Here is a 17,934-nt window from a genome sequence, read left to right as displayed (position 1 = left end):
AAAATGACTAGCTAAAAGCAAAATGCCAGAAGAAACCTGTGGGAGGTGCTGAGATGTGGGCATTTCCATTCTCCAAACTGGAAGACCCTCCTGCTCAGCTGTGACCATGGACGCACCACCCTCCTTGTAGAACTATCAGCTCCGCCAGTCCCACCAAGAACAGGCATGGACATTTCCTGCACATTACTATTTGGTATGCACGGTTTCTAACATCTCTGTTGTGTTAATGATGTTATGCCCACACCGAGGAGTACTACTCAGCATGAAGAGAAATAAACTACTGCGTGCTGAGAAACTGGGTGAATCCTAAGGGTGCTACATGAGGTGAAGAAGTCATCCATGCTGTGGAGTCCACGCATCACAGTGAGAGAAGGGCTCAGAGGGGGCCGGGCCGGGGCTGGCGGAGGCTGTCATCACACAGGGATGCTGTGCACCCGTTTTCTTGGGAGATGGAGCTATTCTGGATCCTGGTGATCACAAGAACTGATATTTGTGCAGAAATTCATAGAACCACAAGCAAAAGAAGAGAGTCAGCTTAATGATCACTTCATATCTTTTCTTTTCTTAATGAGACCATCAGAAAATTTCAAATTACGTTTGTGCCTCACATTACATTTCTATTAGACCATACTTATTACTCTTGAAAGAATTCACTAGTGCTGCTGAAACAACATATGTTTAAGAGTATTTTTTTTTTTTCACCACTAAGGCAATAGCTGCAGCTGGTGCAGGTGTGTAGGTATAGGTGTAGGTGCAGGTGTGTAGGTGCAGGTGTGCAGGTGTGCAGGTGTATAGGCGCAGGTGTAGGTGTTAGCAGTACTGTCCTTACTAGGCATTTATTGGACGGTACCACAACCCCAAGAAAAGGATGGTTAGAGGGTATTTTTAAGGAATAAAATATTATAACCTAAAATCAAACAACTGGGACCAGCATTGTGATATAACAAATTAAGTGGCCACCCACAACACCAGCATTTCACATGGGTCTGAGCTCTGGTTGTTCCACTTCTGAGCCAGTTCCCTACTAATGCATCTGTAAAAGCAGTGGCAGGTGGCCCAAGTACATTAGCTCCTGCCATGCATGTGGGAAACCTTGTTGAAGCTTCTGGCTCCTTGTGTGTCAGCCCTGCCCAGCCTCGGTCATTGTGGTCATTTGGGGAATGACCAGTGGACAAATGATCTCTGCTTCTATACCTCTACCTTCCAAATAAATAAATAGATCATCTTAAAGCCTAAGCACGACTTACCACTTGTTCCACAATGAATATAACGTCATTTTCCTTCAGGATATTTCCCAAGGGGTTTGGCTGCCCTTTGCTGATCAACTGTACTTGAACGTCAGCCTGCTCAAAACAGATGACGAGCCATGTTACTCTCACATATATTTTTCATACATACTTTCAAACCTAAGAGCAGTTCTATGCAAATGGACTGGAAGAGAGAAGCTGAATGAGACCGTGTTACAAGTTCCTCTGCAGGTTCAGAAAATGCAGCTCCCTGCTTCGAGGCATTCCCGTAGCGCACCTGGCCTTACAAAGACCCTACCGACTCACGGTATCTCCTGGTCAGCCCATCCCATCAGCACCTCACTAAGCATTGTGCTGACTTTAGAACTTAATCGCCTGCTAAGACCTATGTACTTTTTCATTCCAATTGCAATACATGTTTGTTGTAGAAAGCTTGAAGACATAGCTAAAAGAAGTTTCTTTTGTTGTTGCTGTTTTGTTTTTACATCACTATAATTCTACAACTCAGCTCACTGACCACTGGTTTTGGTTGGTCTGTCTCTACCAGATCTTTTTACAGGCACATGAACAAATCTATTCAAACAGAAACGCATCTTTTTGGATATCCAGAAACAATCTTGCTCAGTGGCTTTATACAGTGATACTCTGGCTGTCTAGGCCCATAGCTCCAGCATCACAGAGTGAAATCCACAGAGTTCAACACTTGGATCTTCAATTCTGCTAAGATGAAGCCCGACAGTCACATGTCTTGCAAACACGCCCTACCTACACACACGTTTACCTTCCGTCGCCTCTATCTGCACCCCGAGTTTTCAGGGCCTGTGTATCTGCTCACTGATGAGGCTCAGTCATCTCTGATGACAAATCCCCCTCCTTCCTGGAACACTTCATCTCCCAGTCTGACTCTTGAGGTGGGAGGGCCAAGCACTCTAGGTTATTTTCATCATCTGAGATTTGAGGACTGATGCGTGCCACCTACAAAGATGTCTTGACCTCTGGCTCCTCTGAAATGCGCTCTTCTCTGGAAGCAGCCTCTGCAGATGCGATCAAGTTAAGAGAAGATTCTATCTGCAACAGGACAGGTCCTAAATCCAATGACTGCTGTACGTCAGGATAGAAAGATTATAGACACCTAAACACATAGAGAGAAAGCTGTGTGCTAGGGAGGGAGTTAAGCAGATGTGTCTACAAGCTAGGTAACACCAAGGCTTGCTGGGAATCACCCAAAGCCAAGAAAAAGCATGGTGGGTGGCAGGAGCCCTCTACAGCCTCCAGGAGAGGCACGGCCCTGCCCACACTTGGATTACAGTCTTAGAATCTCCAATACTGGGAGAGAAAAAGCTTCTGCTCCAGTAAGCTGCCTCATTTGTGGCACCCTGAGTCAGCACCTCTACGAAACTGACCCATAACAAGCAAAAATAATGCATAAAGACTAGGCTGGGCTGCAGCACCCATGGGTTCATGAGAGATACAGGGCCGAGGCAGAACTGACCAAGCTCGGCCCGGCACCATGGCCTAGCAGCTAAAGTCCTTGCCTTGAACGCCTGGGATGCCATATGGGTGCCGGTTCTAATCCCGGCAGCTCCACTTCCCATCCAGCTCCCTGCCTGTGGCCTGGGAAAGCAGTCAAAGATGGCCCAATGCTTTGGGATCCTGCACCCACGTGGGAGACATGGAGGAGGTTCCTGGCTCCTGGCTTTGGATTAGGACAGCTCCGGCCGTTGCACTCACTTGGGGAGTGATTTATTGGACAGAAGATCTTCCTCTCTGTCTCTCCTTCTCTCTGTATATCTGACCTTGTAATGAGAATAAAATAAATCTTTAAAAAAAAAAAAAAGAACTGGGCCCGGCGCAGTGGCGCAGTGGTTAAGGTCCTCGCCTGGCACGCCCGGGATCCCATATGGGCGCCGGTTCTATCCCGGCAGCCCCGTTTCCCTTCCAGCTCCCTGCCTGTGGTTCAGGAAAGCAGTCGAGGATGGCCCAAAGCTTTGGGACACTGCACCCGTGTGGGAGACCCGGAAGAGGCTCCTGGCTTCGGACCGGCATGGTATCGGCCGTTGTGCTCACTTGGGGAGTGAATCATCGGAGGGAAGATCTTCCTCTCTGTCTCTCCTCTCTGTATATCCGCCTTTCCCATAAAAAAAAAAAGAACTGATCAAGCTGTGGCCACTGGTATGTGCACTGGTTGGTGCAGAGGACAGACCGCACCTGACCTGCACTGGCTGGCACATGTAAGAGTCAAGACTGAGGTCACCCCAAGTAAGGTCTCTTGAGAGGACTGCCTGATTGGAATGCTGGACTCAGACTTTGGCCACAGGGAGAACCACAGGATATGTGGTTCAACCTTACAGTGTACTGGACTGGGCCTCCTCAATTGCCGATGCCTGTGCAGTGGACAGCATGTCCAGATGCAATGAGGGACAAGACAACCAGCTCAGAGAACGTTAACTGCCTCATCAGAGGATGGAAAGCAGAACAGGTTGGACAGTTCTCCCGGACAAGCTTTGCAGCATCTTCGTGGGTCTGTGGACACACTAAAGTGGACTTTGCCAAACCATACATCTTGGAAATGAAAGACTTCCTCAACCTGGGAACAATGAAACCAACAACTTTTCAGAACTATCAAAGCCACTCAAGTAACACCGTGGGAACACTTTTCCACCTCAGGGTTTCTAGGGCATCATCAAAGGACAAACTTCCCCTCCTCCCCTGCAGACACAGGAGAAAAAAAGACTAAAACATGTGTCCCACCCACTTCCCCCATACCTGACCCCCCACTCTAATCAGAGGCCCATACAGGCATGCATCCCTCTCACCTATATAAACAATATTAAAAAATACTAAAAAATAAAATAAAATAAAAAGCAATAGGGGAATATCAGTAACTGCCTGGATACATCTGACCCTTGGATTTGCTAAGGGAAAGGTGTGCCTGCATTCTTCCATGAGAATCCAGCCCCCCTCCCTTGCTCGGTCTACAACTTTGCCTTGCAAATCAGTATTTTCTTAAAAGTATCAAATTGCTCATACCTCATAGATAAACGGGTCCTTAGATATTCCTTTCTTTTCTTCATTAAATTTCCTAAAAAACAGAACAATCATTTATGCTGTTACTTACACTCACCAGTTAAAAACATCATTTGAATTTCGTGTGACCTCAATAAGAAAAAAGTAGGATTAAAAAAAGAGAAAAAAACATGATGTAAAGAACAGACTCGTGACAGAGGTTCCAGGTGGCAGTCCACAAGCGGGTCCCATGGCTTTGCAGAGGTGGCTGTGGAAGTGGGGTTACTGTTGATCTCATCTATCTTGCCAACTATACCACGATTAACATGATGCTGGAGAAAGATCTTTCATATACCAGGTGCATAACCAAGAAGGTAAAGCAACTTTAAGAATTCATGCCTTAGGTGTTTTCCTTTTTCTTTTTTTTTTTTTTTTTTTAAGATTTATATATTTCTCATTGGAAAGATACATTTTACAGAAAGCAGCTGAGACAGAAAGACAGACCTTCCATCTGCTGGTTCATTCCCCAAGTGGCCGCAAAGGCTGGAACCCCCTCAGAGTCTCTCACGCGGGTGCAGGGTTCCAAGGCTTTGGGCTATCCTCTACTGTTTTCTCAGGCCACAAGCAGGAAACTGCAAAGGAAGTGGAGCTGCCGGGATCAGAACCAATGGCCATATGCAATCCTGGTGCATATAAGGTGAGTACTTTAGTTACCAGGCTAACATGCTGGGCCCCAGAGATTAGATTTCTATGATTGTTTCATGAGCTCTTATTAAAAAACTAGGAAATGTGAGTGACTGGCATAGGTGTTACAGCACAGCAGCTTAAGTCTCCCTTTGGGGAGTACTGGCTTATGTTCTAACTACTTCCAACCCAGTTTTCCACCCATACGTTAGTCAGCAGGTGGTAGCCCAAACTCTTGGGTTCCTTCCACCCATGCAGGAGACCAAAATGGAGCTCCTGGCTTTGGCAGACATCAGAGTTAACAAGCAGATGAAAAATCTTTCTCTCTGCCTTTCAAAAATATACATATACTTCAAAAGCACCAAATTAAGATATCACTTAATTTTTTAAAGGATCTATTTATTTGAAAGAGTGAGTTTTAGAGAGAGATCTTTCATCTACTAGTACACTTCATTTAAGAAAGTTTGTAAACAGGGATCAGCATGGTAGCCTAGTAGCTAAAGTTCTTGCCTTGAACACGCTGCGAGCCTGTATGGGCGCCAGTTCATATCCCGGTAGCCCTGCTGCCCATCCAGCTCCCTGCTTGCGGGCTGGGAAAGCAGTCGAGGATGGCCCAAAGCCTTGGGACCCTGCACCAGTGTGGGAGCCTCGATAGAGGATCTTGGCTTCTGGTTTCAGCTTGGCTCAGTTCTGGCCATTGTGGCTGCTTGTGGAGTGAATTATCAGACAGAAGATCTTCCTTTCTGTCTCTCCTCCTCTCTATGTATCTGACTTTGCAATAAAAATAGATAAATCTTAAAAAAAAAAAAAGTTTGTAAACAGTGACCCCAAAGCAGGTAAGCTCTAACAGTAAGATGCACATCAGACTGCAGACACTGAGAGACAAAAGCATCCTTGGTCCTTGAAGGAAGCCAAGACAGGTGCTTCTCAGGCAGCTGGCCTGGGGCAATGCTGATCCTTAAAGAGGGGCACAATGTTTAAGTGCAGGAAAACAGCAAAGACCTCACCACACTGCCAGGTCACAGCAGGCTGTGGCTCAAGGGGCTCATCTGCCACCTGCCTCGCTGGCATCCCTTCTGAGGGCCAGTTCCACTCCCACTTGCTCCAGTCGGATCCAGCTCCCGGTAAAGCAGCTGGGAAAGCAGCAGAGGACGCACCACATGCTAGGGTCCCTGCCATCCACACCCAAAGAAGGCTGCTGACCTTGGCCTCACCTAGCACTAACTGTGGATCAGAAGGTGGAAGCTGTTTCTCCCCCTGCGACTCTTTTTCTACATTTAAAAATCAACGGGCTAGAGGGTATCAGTAGTTCCCAAGCTACAACCACCTGCTGGCAATCACCATTTCTAGGATTTGTCACCGAGGCACCTACGCCACCTAACGCTAAAACGTGGGAAGCAGCGGGTGCTCCTCGGATGTGGGGGCAACCACACTGACAGTGTAGGCCGCCTGCAAGGGCGTTAGCAGCTGCTTTTCCCTCTCTTGGGGGCGCCTCCACTTGACCCAGGGCTGTGCACCCCACATGGACCAGTAGTTTCTGCCAACACTGGTTCGATCTACACAGACGTGCTCTCCCGGAGGACAGGCGCCAGCTCTGACGTGGGCCCAGCTCTCCTCTCTCCTTCCTCCTCCCGGACCCCGCAAAGCAGAAGCGCGAATCCTCCAGGACAGGAGCCGAGCCCGGGCGCCAGGCGACGGCAGGAACCAACACTCACTGCAGCAGACCGGCGTACAGCTCCTCCGCCGCCCGGTTGGCCCGCGCCCACATCACGGACCCCGTGCTGGACCCGAAGTCTACACTTCCCAACCGAATCGCGCGCCGCACTGCCGACGTCACGGGCCACCACCCCGCCCCGCCGGGACTACTTTTACAACGCCCCCCAGTCCCGCTTTTCCGACAAGTTCAATTTTTTTCTCTTTCAAAACCCCCAGATTCTTGTCTTCCTTGTTCCGTGACCTTCCATTTCCATTGAGGGGCGGGAGGGGGGAGAAAAAGTATTTTTAAAAGTGCAGTGGTGGCGGGAGGGGTAGCGTGGGAGCAAGTCTCGCGAGAGTTGATGACGCCCCTCCCTCGTGCGGATGACTCCGCGAAAAAAGAGTCCCTGGTTTCTGAGCACTATTACTAGCTTTGAAACCCAATATATACCTTAACCGACTCAGATTCAGGAATAAAACGCTATTTATGATTGACCCTAGGTGATCTCAGGGAAGTTTGGTGGCTCGATTTGGGTCGGAGTCAGTGCAAGGTGGGGACCCGGGTGGAAGGTTACATAGCGGGCGGGCGTGACTACCACTTCCTTTTCCTGTGAGAGCCGTCGGGCTGCGAGGAGCGTGGCCGTCAGCTCTCTCGCCATGGTGAGTGCGGGGCGGCCGGGTCGGGCTCTACGGCCCTGCTGGCCGTGTGTGCGTCAGGGAAGGATAATCGGGCTTAGAAGCGCGCGGCGGCGGGAGCGGGGAAGAGCCGATACTCCCGCCGGCTGTCCTGCTCGGGATGCTGCGCTGCGGGGCCGGCGGCAGCCATCTTAAAGGGACAACGTGGGCCTCCCGGCCCGGGAGTTTCCTGACGGGGCTGAGGAGAGCCTGCGGGAGGCCGAGACCGAGTGGGTTGGAGAGAGCCGACGGGAGGCCGGAATCGAGGGGCTGAGCAGAGCCGGTTGGGTGCCGAGACCGAGTGGGCTGAGGAGAGCCGATGGAAGTCCCGTATCGAGAGAGCTGAGGAGACCCGTGGGATTCCGGGACGAGGGGCTGAGGACAGCAGGAGGCAGGCTGGGACCGAGGATGACACGTGGGAATGGCTGCCGGGATTCCCGCGGGTCTTGGGGAAGCAGCACGTGTGGGGGCCAGGTCGCCTGCCATGATGTCGTAATTTGCGTCTGACTCTGTTCGCGGCGACAGTTGCCTGCTGTCACTACGCCGGTTCAGAAGGTTGACGAAAATTGTCACTGAGCAGGACTTACTTGCTGGGGTTAGGATGTGTGGCAGGAGGAGGAAGAGCGAACGGGAGTGATACAGCCGGAAACAGCTTGGGCGGTGGGAGGCGATACATGCGTCCTGACAAGTTCCAGGGGTGCAGACCAGATAGTGTGTCCCCAAGCTGCGGCCTTTGGCTTCTGCTCAGGTGTGCGGTTTTGAACAATACCTGTGGGCTAAGCTCAGGATACGCAAATAGGAGTGGAATCCTGTGGGGGTCGAGAAAAGTTTGTGTGGCAGGGTGATTGGTCCTAGGCGTCCTGCCTGGTACGATGTGCTCCAAGGTGGACAACTCGGTGATCTGGCAGTGTTGTCTTGGGTTCTGAGCCTGACTGTCCCTCCCTCGTGCCCAGGCGTGCGCTCGGCCACTGATCTCGGTGTATTCGGAGAAGGGGGAGTCCTCGGGCAAGAATGTCACGCTGCCCGCCGTGTTCAAGGCCCCCATCCGCCCCGACATCGTGAACTTTGTTCACACCAACCTGCGCAAGAACAACCGGCAACCCTATGCCGTCAGTGAACTGGCAGGTACTGATTTGGGTCCTTGGTGGCTTGGTGCTTGGGCAGGGGTTTGTGGCAATTTCCAGTGGTGATGAAATTCCAATTCATTGGTCCGTGTTTCTGAATCCAGTGATTGTTTTGGATGCTCTGATGCTACTTGTTCTGATAATTTTAGTTGACTGGTGTGATCATTATCTGAAGCTAACATTTTCCCTCCCACACTTTCAGGTCACCAAACCAGTGCCGAGTCTTGGGGTACTGGCCGAGCTGTGGCTCGAATTCCCAGGGTGCGAGGCGGTGGCACCCACAGATCCGGCCAGGGTGCTTTTGGGAATGTATCCTTTGCTTCAGAAGCTGCTTTGGTCAGCTGTCATGGAGTTGAATGGATTGCACCTGTTTCACAGATGGAGCATAGAAATATATAGAGAGATGCATGCTTAGATTTTGTTTTCCATGAAAGTCAAGAATTGCCAGCTGATGGTTCACTCCCCAGATGGCTGCTGGAGCCAGTGAGATGCTTCTTAGTGTCTCCCATGTGAATGGAGAGGCCCAAGGACTCAGTCATTATCTGCCTTTTTCCGGTTTGGATCCAGACGGGAGCAGCCAGGACTAAGACCATGGCAGAGGTTTAGCCTACAGCATCACCATACTGACCTCAGTTACAACCACAATGCTAGGGGTGAGCCAGTTAGCGTAGCTCTAGAGATTTGAAAGCTGGTGTGTTCAAGTCTGATGTTTTCTTAGGGGCTGTGTGTGGGGGAAGGCTGCTTGCCATGATGTCGTAATTTGCGTCTGACGCTGTTCTCGGCGACAGTTGCCTGCTGTCACTACGCCGGTTCAGAAGGTTGACGAAAATTGTCACTGAGCAAGACGATCCTTCTCCAAAACAATGACTGGAACTTGAAAGAAAGGAATATGACACTTAACTGCGTCTCTAGATGTGCCGAGGAGGCCGCATGTTTGCACCAACCAAAACCTGGCGCCGCTGGCACCGCAGGGTGAACACCACCCAGAAGCGCTACGCCATCTGCTCGGCTCTGGCTGCCTCTGCCCTGCCAGCCCTGGTCATGTCAAAAGGTTTGTGAGGACAGCCCTGCCTTTGTGTCCCGGTGGCCTATGTAAGGCCTGTTCATCCTCAGTACTGAGCACTGTGGTGTTGGAGGGTGTGGAGTCAGTCCCGAGTCCCAACTGCTCTCTAGGAACTCTGCAAATAGGAAGCAACTGTCAGAATGATGAGATTCCACTTCATTGGTCCGTGTTTCTGAAAAGCATGATAATTGTGGAGATTCTGATTGACAAATCTTAGCATATATAAGTTTTTTTTCCAAAGTGCTAAGGGTAGCCAGGTAACGGCTGGTTTTGACAGGTCACCGTATTGAGGAAGTCCCCGAGCTCCCTCTGGTGGTTGAAGATAAAGTGGAAGGCTACAAGAAGACCAAGGAGGCGGTCTTGCTTCTCAAGAAACTGAAGGCGTGGAATGATATCAAAAAGGTGGGTTGGATCAGCACAGTCAGGATTCCTGGCATGATCTCAGATCATAAGGATGAGGAACAGAGACTCTGAGAGTTGGTTCTGTGGCATCCAGACATGCTAATGTCCCTTAGACTAGGACGACTCTTTTTTAAGTATTTTACATGAAGTATGATACCTGATAGAAGGGGTGAAGGGATGTAGGAGTGTGTTGAATGTAGACACATGTACATGAATATTAAACGTTTGGTTGGAACCACAATGCAGAACACAAAAGAGAAGTGCCTCATCCAGTGAAACCTTAGTTAGCCCTGGAGCTGGTGGTCACAGCAGTCGGTGACCTCGAGTATGTTTCTTGGTCTTCACATCATCAGCTCATGCTGGTTTTCTTCAGGAAGCTCGATTACAAAGATTGTATCTTACTCAGAATACTAATGCCATTCTAGGTTTACGCCTCCCAGCGCATGAGGGCTGGTAAGGGGAAGATGAGAAACCGCCGGAGGATCCAGCGCCGTGGGCCCTGCATCATATACAATGAGGACAATGGCATCATCAAGGCCTTCAGAAACATCCCAGGTAATTCTGGGTGATCTGTTCTCTCCACTGCCAGCTCACTCGTCTTTCATGATGAAATTCCACCATGGTCCGTGTTTCTGAAATAACGTGATTTTGTGGAACTTCTGATTTGTGCCTGAGTGAGCTGCACTGTTGATGCTCGCAGATAGATGGTAGGCAGCAAGATCTCTGTGCACTTAGGTTTGTGATCCCCTAATTGTCCTTCCCCACTGAAGGAATCACACTGCTCAACGTGAGCAAGCTGAACATTCTGAAGCTCGCTCCTGGGGGCCACGTGGGGCGCTTCTGCATCTGGACCGAGAGCGCCTTCCGCAAGCTAGATGACTTGTACGGCACGTGGCGCAAAGCTGCCTCTCTGAAGAGTAACTACAAGTGAGTCCTTCCACTCTCCTACATTGGATGCACCTATTGAAATTGGACGCTTGAGTTACAGTTTGCCTGTTTCTGTTCAGTTGATTTTTTTTCCCTCTGCTTAACATGCGACATTGAGGTTTGTGGGAGTTTACTGGAACTGAGGATTTGGAATTCATTGTCAGTGCTCTCCCTGCAGCCTGCCCATGCACAAGATGCTCAATACAGACCTCAGCCGGATCCTGAAGAGCCCCGAGATCCAGAGAGCCCTGCGGGCACCACGGTACGGAGACACTTGGCATGCAGCACTGCTCCTGCCTCCTGCGGCCGAGTACTGAGTATGGAACTTGGCAATGTAAGTATGATGCTGAGACGCAGTGCTGTGCTTCTTCCAGCAAGAAGATTCACCGCAGAGTCCTGAAGAAGAACCCGCTGAAGAACCTCAGGATCATGCTGAAGCTGAACCCCTACGCCAAGACCATGCGGCGGAACACCATCCTGCGGCAGGCCAGGAATGTGAGTGCGCCCTCTGCCCTGGGCTGGGGCTCCTGTCCCACCTGACGCTAACCTAACCTTTGTACCTCACCTGTCACAGCACAAACTGCGTGTGGAGAGGGCAGCTGCAGTGCTGGCCGCCAAGTCCGACAAGAAGGAGGGTGCAGACAAGAAGCCTGTGGTGCTGAAGAAGGTCAAGAAACCGAGGGCTGTGGGCATCAAGCAGAAGAAGCCAGTGGTGGGGAAGAAGGCCGCCACGGCCAAGAAACCAGCAGGTGCCAAGAAACCTACTGACAAGAAAACGGCCCCAGAAGACAAGAAGTCCACGGCATAAACTCAGATGTGCTTGTTGCAGAAGGCTCAGTTCCTTTTGGGGCAACTTATTTTGAATAAAGGCCCGATCACAAAGATAATCTGTGTTGTGCATTTTCTGTTTTCACTCCCTCCCCTCCATTTCCTGGTGTGTATGTTGAGCGCCTGCGGCTGAGGAGCAGTCTGTTCTGCAGGAGCTGTTCTTGGACACAGCTGTCCCAGGGCTGCCGAGGGGAGCAGAGGTCCTGTGCTGCCTGCCCGGCTGGAGGGGAGCCCCTAAAGGGGCATGGCTCACCAGGGGGCCGCTGCAGAGAAGGCTCTTCCAGCTGCTGGGCAGGATCCCTGTGTGGGCCTCCCACGCGGGTGCGCGGTCCCAAGGCTTCGGGCTTTCCCGGCCATAAGCAGGATGGGAAGTGGGGCTGCCGGGATTAGAACCGGTGCCCACATGGGATCCTGATGTGTGCAAGGTGAGCAGCACTTTGGCCACTAGGCTACCGTGCCCCGAATGGGATTTTGGGGAGCAGCATATTTCCTAACGTGTGTGCAGACTTCAAGTGCACTCCAGTCGGTCCCGCAGCCGGAGAGGAGCTGCCCGGAAGCGGGGTCTCGCTGGAGGCTGCGCCGGGGCCAGGGTCAAGTGGGCGGACGGGGTGCGGCACCGCCTGCCCTAGAGGCGGCCGGTCTCCCCCATGATCGCATTGCCTTTGAGCAGCCGAGCGCCCGGTGCCGCTCGACCACCTCGGGCGCGCCGTTGCCCGCACGTGCGTCACCGGAAGGCCCGGCAGCCTCGCCGGAAGCAGCCCCTGCCGACCTTCCCAGCATGGGCGTCAGCCCGCCCGCCGTCGCAGTCCCGGAAGTCGGTGCGCGCGTCATCTGTGAGCGACCAGACGGCGGGACGGCGGCGACGCGAAGGCCACCATGCTGAGCCGGCTGCAGGAGCTGCGCAAGGAGGAGGAGACGCTTCTGAAGCTGAAGGCGGTGCTGCACGACCAGCTGAACCGCCTCAAGGTCAGCCGCCACGCGCGCGGCCCCGGGCCCCGGGCCTCGGAGCCTTGCCCCTGCAGGTCTGAGCCGACCCGGGACCGCCCCGCGCTTTGCCCCCGCCGTACCCGCCGGGTCGGGAGCAGCGGTCCCGGGAGGCCAGAGACCACGCCGGGCAAGCCTAGGTGCCCAGAGCCGTGACGACGGGCCGGACGTGGGAGCGACCCCCGAGAGCGCGTCCCGGGACAGCCAGCGGCCCTCGGAGTGCTTTGGTCCACATGGTCCCTGGCAGCCCCGGAGAGGGTGTTGGTGATGCCCTCCCCGACGCTCCAGCCCGCGGCCCTGCCTTAGTCATAGCCGAGTGGACCAGCGCGCAGGCCTAAGCCGTCTGGCCCTGTGGGGCGTGGGAGAGTGACAGTGAGCTGCTGCGTCTGGTAGTGTTGCGGTGGGAGCCTGGGCTGCCCAAGGAGCAGGGGCTGGAGTTGTTGCTCTCCCTAGCAGGTAGGGAAGGCTTAAACTGCCCCTCCCAGGCCACACCCCATCATGGCGGCACCAGTAGCTTAGTGGAATAGTCGTTCTCTTCTGTTGCAGGTAGAGGAACTAGCCCTCCAAGCAATGATTAATTCTGGAAGAGGGGAGGAGATGCCGACCTCCCTGCCCGTACCACAGCAGCCCCAAGATGTAAGCGTCATCCGGACAGGCTTGGGAGGGACGGGCCAGTGCACTGTGCTCACGTGACCCTGTCTGGAGAGCCCTGGGAGCACCAAGCAGAGTCTTAGGCTTTAATAAGCTTTTTGCCAGCCAGTCACACAGTCCTGGTTAAGGAGTTACCGACATTGCTTCCACCCTCCTGGCCGCTCCTGCTCGCTCCTCGCACAGATGAGTCCAGCGTATGGAGACAGTTACAGGGCCAGGTCACAGTCCTTGCTTGCTTTGGGAATCAGGAATTTCAGCACGGGAAAATAGAGTGTGACTTCACCTTCCAATCTACAGCACGGCAAGCTCCAAGTTCAATCCTCATGTCGCCCCTCTTCCCAAAGCCTTCAGATGAGGCCATGAACTCCCAGGCTTTCTAAAGGCCCCATGAGAGCTGTTCTCCTCCGTGAACGTTACACGGTGGCCCAGCCCAGCCCAGTTCTTACGTCAGGGCTGTGTGCACGCCAAACAAGGGTTTAGTCAACCTGGGGGCAGTTAGCAATGGGGATGGGCAGAGGAGTGGCAGCCAGGGCACTTGGTCATAATTAAAGCAAGTAACTATCATTCCTTGATTTTAAAGCTTTTTCTAGAATGTGCTAATGTGTAGTGTCTTTGGCTAACACAGATGTTGCTGCATGTGGACAATGAGGCGTCCATCAACCAGACTGCACTGGAGTTGAGTACAAGGAGCCATGTGATGGAAGAGGAGGAGGAGGAGGAGGAGGAGGAAGAAGACGACTCAGACTCCTAAAGAAGGCAAAGATCTACTTCAAGAAACCCTCGTTGCCTGGCCGTGGGCCTGGCTCACCGAGGAAGCCAGGAGGATGTGCCGCGGTAAGAGCCACTCCGGCAGAAACTCAAGTTCCACAATCTCCTGCCACAGCCTGCTGCACAGCAAGGTGTGCGAGGTGCTGTGTCCAACACAGAACGTCCTCTGGAGTGATGAGAAAGTCTGGCATCTGCAGAATGGACAGAGTTTACATTTCAAACCGCCATTTCCAAAGGCAATTAATGAAAGACTGTTTGCCACTGAACTGTTGGGAAAGATGATAAGGGGCAGGCCAGCGGCATTGAGTGACACTGCCAGTTAACAGGCTGCTTGGGAGAAGTTAGGACATCCAGCTCAGGCAGCAGAGACATGATGCGCTTAAAGATACACCAAGAAAAGCGGTCAGGAAGTGCAACAGGCAGCAGGATGGTTTGAGCCCGTGTGGGCCCGCAGGAGCAGGGCAGTGGAGGCACAGGGAGGGCTTAGGGGACAGCCGGGTCAGAGCACACGGATTCATGTCCTGTTGCTTCCAGGGAGTCAGAGAACGCAAGTGTTGGGTCCCCTGCCACACCATGTCGGAGACCAGGGGACCCAGATGGAGTCCTAGCTCCCAGCCTGGCCCTGGATTTATTCCTCAACAGTGATCCAGTAGGTGGAGAAAATGAACAAATAAATCACTGTGCTTGGGTGACTGACTGAATCTTTATCAGAAAAAGAGCAGCTTTAGAGTCAGTGCGGAGCTTCCTGTCTGAGGGTGGGATTCATGTCAGCAGCTAGTCGCATTCCCACTGAAAATGGCTAAAGCCACGGTCATTTGATGCTATATATCTTCCCCCCCTGCCAGAGGAACACTCCAGACAAGGAAAACACCGCCTACATGTCCACCTGCTCCAGAAAGCATAGATACCTTTTGTCAACCAGTAATTTATTCCAATTACTGCGAGCTTCCTCCCACAGGAATGAGGTAGTTCTTTGGAACAGACACTTTTGCAGCTCCATTTAAAATGCAACTAGGGAGTGTGATTAAACAAACAGAGACAGTTCCCATCTCCGGTTCACTTTCACACTACCTGCAACTCTTGTGTGTGTAGATAGGAACCCAACTGCTCAGCATTCACCTCTGCCCTCCCGGCATCTGTGTTAGCAGGAAGCTGCAGTCAGGACTACACCCGGGGTGCACTAAAGTGGGAACCGCTGGCTGCAGACCCCACCGAAACAACCATCATCTTCCCAAGTGTGACAGCCAGCTGTCCTCTTGGCTCTGGCGATGGTGAGGTGCTCATGTGGTCCCACTTCAGAATCCCACGGGGGCTGAGGTCTCAGTAAAAGGAAGCTGGAGGAAGGAGCGGGCCCATAACACCAAAAGATGCACATGCTGCGTGGTGGTGTAGTGAGGTAATCCTCTACCTGCGGTGCCCTCATAAGGGCTGCTCCACTTCTGATCCACCTCCCTGCTAATGGGGATAGCAGAAGCAGCAGAGCATGGCTCAAGGTCATGGGTGCCTGCAGCCTGATGGGAAACTGGGAAGAAACTCAGCTCCTGGCTCCCAGCTTTGGACTAGCCCATCTCTGGCCACTGCAGCTATTTGGAGAGTGAGCCAGCAGATGAAAGATATCTTTACCCCCATTCTGACTTGTGAGTAAAATAATTTTTCTCACATCAATTGGCAGAGATTTAGAGGACCCCTCAAGACACAAAGCATTCACAACGTACTTGAAGCTAGGCTAAAGGTTTCATTGTTCTTCCCACCTAATTAGTGGCGACATGGGGCTTAATATGGTGCTGCAGAGGCAGGGGTTAGGCTGCTGGCCTGGGCAGCTGCGGGCGCTCTGGCTGTGTGGACCCCATGTGCCGGGGCTCTTGGGGTGACTGCCTACCCACAATGCTTTACCTTAAGGCCAGCTTTAGGCCTTTCACTATTTTTGTTGTTGCTGTTGAAAAAGCTGGGGGAGAGGGGCCATCTCCCATTTGCTAGTTCATTCCCCAAATGGCTGCAATGGCCTGAGCTAGACTGTCCAAAGCCAGTAGCTTCCCCTGGATTTCCTGCATGCAGATGCCCACCCCAGCACTTGAGCCATCCTCTTCTGCTTTCCCAGGGAACTATCAGAAGTGGGGCAGCCGGGATTCAAACTCCCACCCATATAGGATATAGGTGCCAGCCTCAGGCTTGGCTTTACTTTGAAATACATAAGTTAGCTTTGGTTTTCTAAAACCTGCCCCTTCAAAGAAAGGAAGGAGCAAGGTGGTAGCCAGACTCCACCACATGTACCACAGTTCCCAGTCATCCCACACAGAAGGCACCCTGGGGTACCAGTGCCACCCCACAGACACCAACAAACCCATGCCAGGCACACTCGTCCTCTTCTGGATTGAGGTGCAGGCTCCATCATGGAAAAGGAGACACTAAGTGGAGACAGTGACTCTGAGGTGTACCCTGCCGCCTCCCCTCCCCGTGTACAGGGAAGAGTTCCCAGGGCCTGGGAGTGTGATCGCAGGGAGACCCATGGGTCCCAGCCCCGGCTCAGTCATGCCACTTCTTACCTGCTGCAGGGCACAAAAAAGGCCACCACAAATGCAGCCATCTCCCAGCCTTCTCAATGTGATAGTGTATTTATTAGAATAAGAGATTTGATTTTGTTAAACATCTGGATTAAAATGGTTAAAAGGACTTCCATACAATTTATAGGCACTATACACATGGCTGTTTACAATAGCATAGGTACTGAGATTGGGAGGAAAGAGAAATCTGACATACTTTAATGCCTTGATCCATTTGCAACATTCAAAATAACTCCACCGTTTTAGAAACAGTACTCCAATCTTGGAGACATTTACCACTAAATATCCCACACAGTGTATTTAAAAAATAAATATAGAAACACAGCCAGCAGTCTACGCATCCCCACGGTAGACAGACTGGTGAAGCCCCAGCTATCCTGGCAGTGAGGGGCTCTGGGTAGTCTGATGGAAACTGGGGAGTTCTACATCAAGAGCAAAGGAAAAAAAACCCAAAAACAAAGCCACCCGGTAAGAAAAGTAATGCGATGTGCACTTCCTGGTGCTCGCTTCATAGCAGCAAAGCATGCTTCACATGCACTGCCTGGGAATGGGCCTGGGGCGTCCTGCCCGCAAGGGGGAGTGCCACCAAGTGTCGGGGAGTCCTGGAGCCGGGGGTCACCAGAGGGTTCACTGCAGCTGAGCCTGGCACATGTTTTGATCACCCACAAACTCATAAACAGCCCCAAGCACAAAGCCAATCCACTCAGGGGAGTCACAACAGTATTAAGGAGAGACAGCGACAGAGTGACACCAAGAGATTTGGCACATGCTGTGTTCTTCATCCTTTGTCACAGGTGAAATGTACGCCTGAACAGAGACGGGCATGGGGAAGAGACCCGAAAGCAGCACGCACATCGAAGGGCAGGGGCCGCGCTCACACACCAGCCGCGTGGGTCGGTGTGCTGGGCTGATTCAGGCCGATGGTGGAGCATAGCCAACCTGCAAAATCTACTTCCTCAGCGTCCGATCTCTTGATGAAAGCATGAACCTGCAAATGGGGAAATGGGGGAGAAGAGGCATTTTAAGAGTCAGAAAGAAAGACCGCAGAGGACAGGGGTGTAGAGCTTCCAGAGCCTAGCCTGGAGGCCTTGGCCAGCATAGGACAAGACAGGCCTACGTGGTCACAGGGCTAGCAGGGCTGCAGAAGAGGGTGCCCAAGGCCCAGCAGGCTGGTCAGGCGCTGGCATGTGAGCAAGTGTGCTGGCCCCTTTCCTTTGGATTTCCCTGACTGTGGGGTCCCCTGGCTTTTTCTTCACGGAAGGACAGAGGTGGCTGGTGCCAGGCAGCCCACTAAACAGGCTCAGCTGGGTCACAGGTGT

General features: G+C 52.3%; 4 protein-coding genes and 5 non-coding genes across 10 annotated transcripts in view; 7 read left to right on the top strand and 2 right to left on the bottom strand.

The window, feature by feature from the left end:
- ZWILCH (zwilch kinetochore protein) overlaps positions 1–6,705 on the bottom strand; it is a 39,018-nt gene extending 32,313 nt beyond the window's left edge. The window contains exons 1-3 of the mRNA XM_040969567.1: positions 6,653–6,705; positions 4,278–4,329; positions 1,248–1,343 (exon numbers count right to left, since the gene is read on the bottom strand). Of these exons, the coding sequence (XP_040825501.1) occupies positions 1,248–1,343; positions 4,278–4,329; positions 6,653–6,705 (201 nt within the window). The remainder of the gene's footprint in view (positions 1–1,247; positions 1,344–4,277; positions 4,330–6,652) is intronic.
- Positions 6,706–7,212: 507 nt separating this feature from the next.
- On the top strand, positions 7,213–11,705 carry RPL4 (ribosomal protein L4). The gene is made up of 10 exons (XM_040969058.1): positions 7,213–7,292; positions 8,261–8,432; positions 8,634–8,740; positions 9,344–9,482; positions 9,772–9,896; positions 10,322–10,451; positions 10,667–10,823; positions 11,002–11,085; positions 11,198–11,318; positions 11,398–11,705. The coding sequence occupies exons 1-10, from the start codon at positions 7,290–7,292 to the stop codon at positions 11,629–11,631; spliced, it is 1,272 nt and encodes a 423-aa protein (XP_040824992.1). The 5' UTR covers positions 7,213–7,289; the 3' UTR covers positions 11,632–11,705.
- LOC121149679 lies at positions 7,788–7,886 on the top strand. Its single transcript, XR_005882815.1, has one exon. It is a non-coding gene; the product is annotated as a small nucleolar RNA SNORD16 (small nucleolar RNA).
- On the top strand, positions 8,489–8,560 carry LOC121149576. Its single transcript, XR_005882725.1, has one exon. It is a non-coding gene; the product is annotated as a small nucleolar RNA SNORD18 (small nucleolar RNA).
- LOC121149680 lies at positions 9,175–9,273 on the top strand. The gene has a single exon (XR_005882816.1). It is a non-coding gene; the product is annotated as a small nucleolar RNA SNORD16 (small nucleolar RNA).
- Positions 9,630–9,701, top strand: LOC121149574. The gene has a single exon (XR_005882723.1). It is a non-coding gene; the product is annotated as a small nucleolar RNA SNORD18 (small nucleolar RNA).
- On the top strand, positions 10,495–10,563 carry LOC121149575. The gene has a single exon (XR_005882724.1). It is a non-coding gene; the product is annotated as a small nucleolar RNA SNORD18 (small nucleolar RNA).
- Positions 11,706–12,503: 798 nt separating the features above from the next.
- Positions 12,504–15,084, top strand: SNAPC5 (small nuclear RNA activating complex polypeptide 5). 2 transcript variants are annotated; one of them, XM_040968894.1, is made up of 3 exons: positions 12,504–12,617; positions 13,182–13,271; positions 13,912–15,084. In XM_040968894.1, the coding sequence occupies exons 1-3, from the start codon at positions 12,528–12,530 to the stop codon at positions 14,035–14,037; spliced, it is 306 nt and encodes a 101-aa protein (XP_040824828.1). In that variant the 5' UTR covers positions 12,504–12,527; the 3' UTR covers positions 14,038–15,084. The 2 variants fall into 2 exon arrangements, with proteins under 2 accessions (XP_040824828.1, XP_040824829.1); XM_040968895.1 differs by lacking the exon at positions 13,182–13,271.
- Positions 15,085–16,650: 1,566 nt separating this feature from the next.
- The window catches only part of MAP2K1 (mitogen-activated protein kinase kinase 1), a 65,471-nt gene continuing 64,187 nt past the window's right edge, over positions 16,651–17,934 (bottom strand). The window contains exon 11 of the mRNA XM_040969935.1: positions 16,651–17,603. Coding sequence (XP_040825869.1) covers positions 17,490–17,603 — 114 coding nt within the window. The 3' untranslated portion in view covers positions 16,651–17,489. The remainder of the gene's footprint in view (positions 17,604–17,934) is intronic.

The sequence above is a fragment of the Ochotona curzoniae genome, unplaced genomic scaffold (assembly GCF_017591425.1).
Source record: "Ochotona curzoniae isolate NIBS_2020 unplaced genomic scaffold, NIBS_Ocur_1.0 scaffold_4701, whole genome shotgun sequence".
Classification (NCBI taxonomy): domain Eukaryota; kingdom Metazoa; phylum Chordata; class Mammalia; order Lagomorpha; family Ochotonidae; genus Ochotona; species Ochotona curzoniae.
The sequence above is the reverse complement of the archived record's forward strand: the minus strand, read 5'-3'. Positions and strand labels throughout refer to the sequence as shown.

What these genes read in the sequence shown, in the direction of transcription:
- RPL4 (XM_040969058.1), top strand. An exon ending in TGCCGTCAGTGAACTGGCAG is followed by an intron (nt 8,433 to 8,633) that starts GTACTGATTTGG and finishes CCACACTTTCAG; the next exon opens with GTCACCAAACCAGTGCCGAG. An exon ending in AGCCCTGGTCATGTCAAAAG is followed by an intron (nt 9,483 to 9,771) that starts GTTTGTGAGGAC and finishes TGGTTTTGACAG; the next exon opens with GTCACCGTATTGAGGAAGTC.
- SNAPC5 (XM_040968894.1), top strand. Translation starts at nt 12,528, where the DNA reads ATGCTGAGCCGGCTGCAGGAGCTGCGCAAGGAGGAGGAGACGCTTCTG. An exon ending in ACCAGCTGAACCGCCTCAAG is followed by an intron (nt 12,618 to 13,181) that starts GTCAGCCGCCAC and finishes CTTCTGTTGCAG; the next exon opens with GTAGAGGAACTAGCCCTCCA. An exon ending in TACCACAGCAGCCCCAAGAT is followed by an intron (nt 13,272 to 13,911) that starts GTAAGCGTCATC and finishes TGGCTAACACAG; the next exon opens with ATGTTGCTGCATGTGGACAA.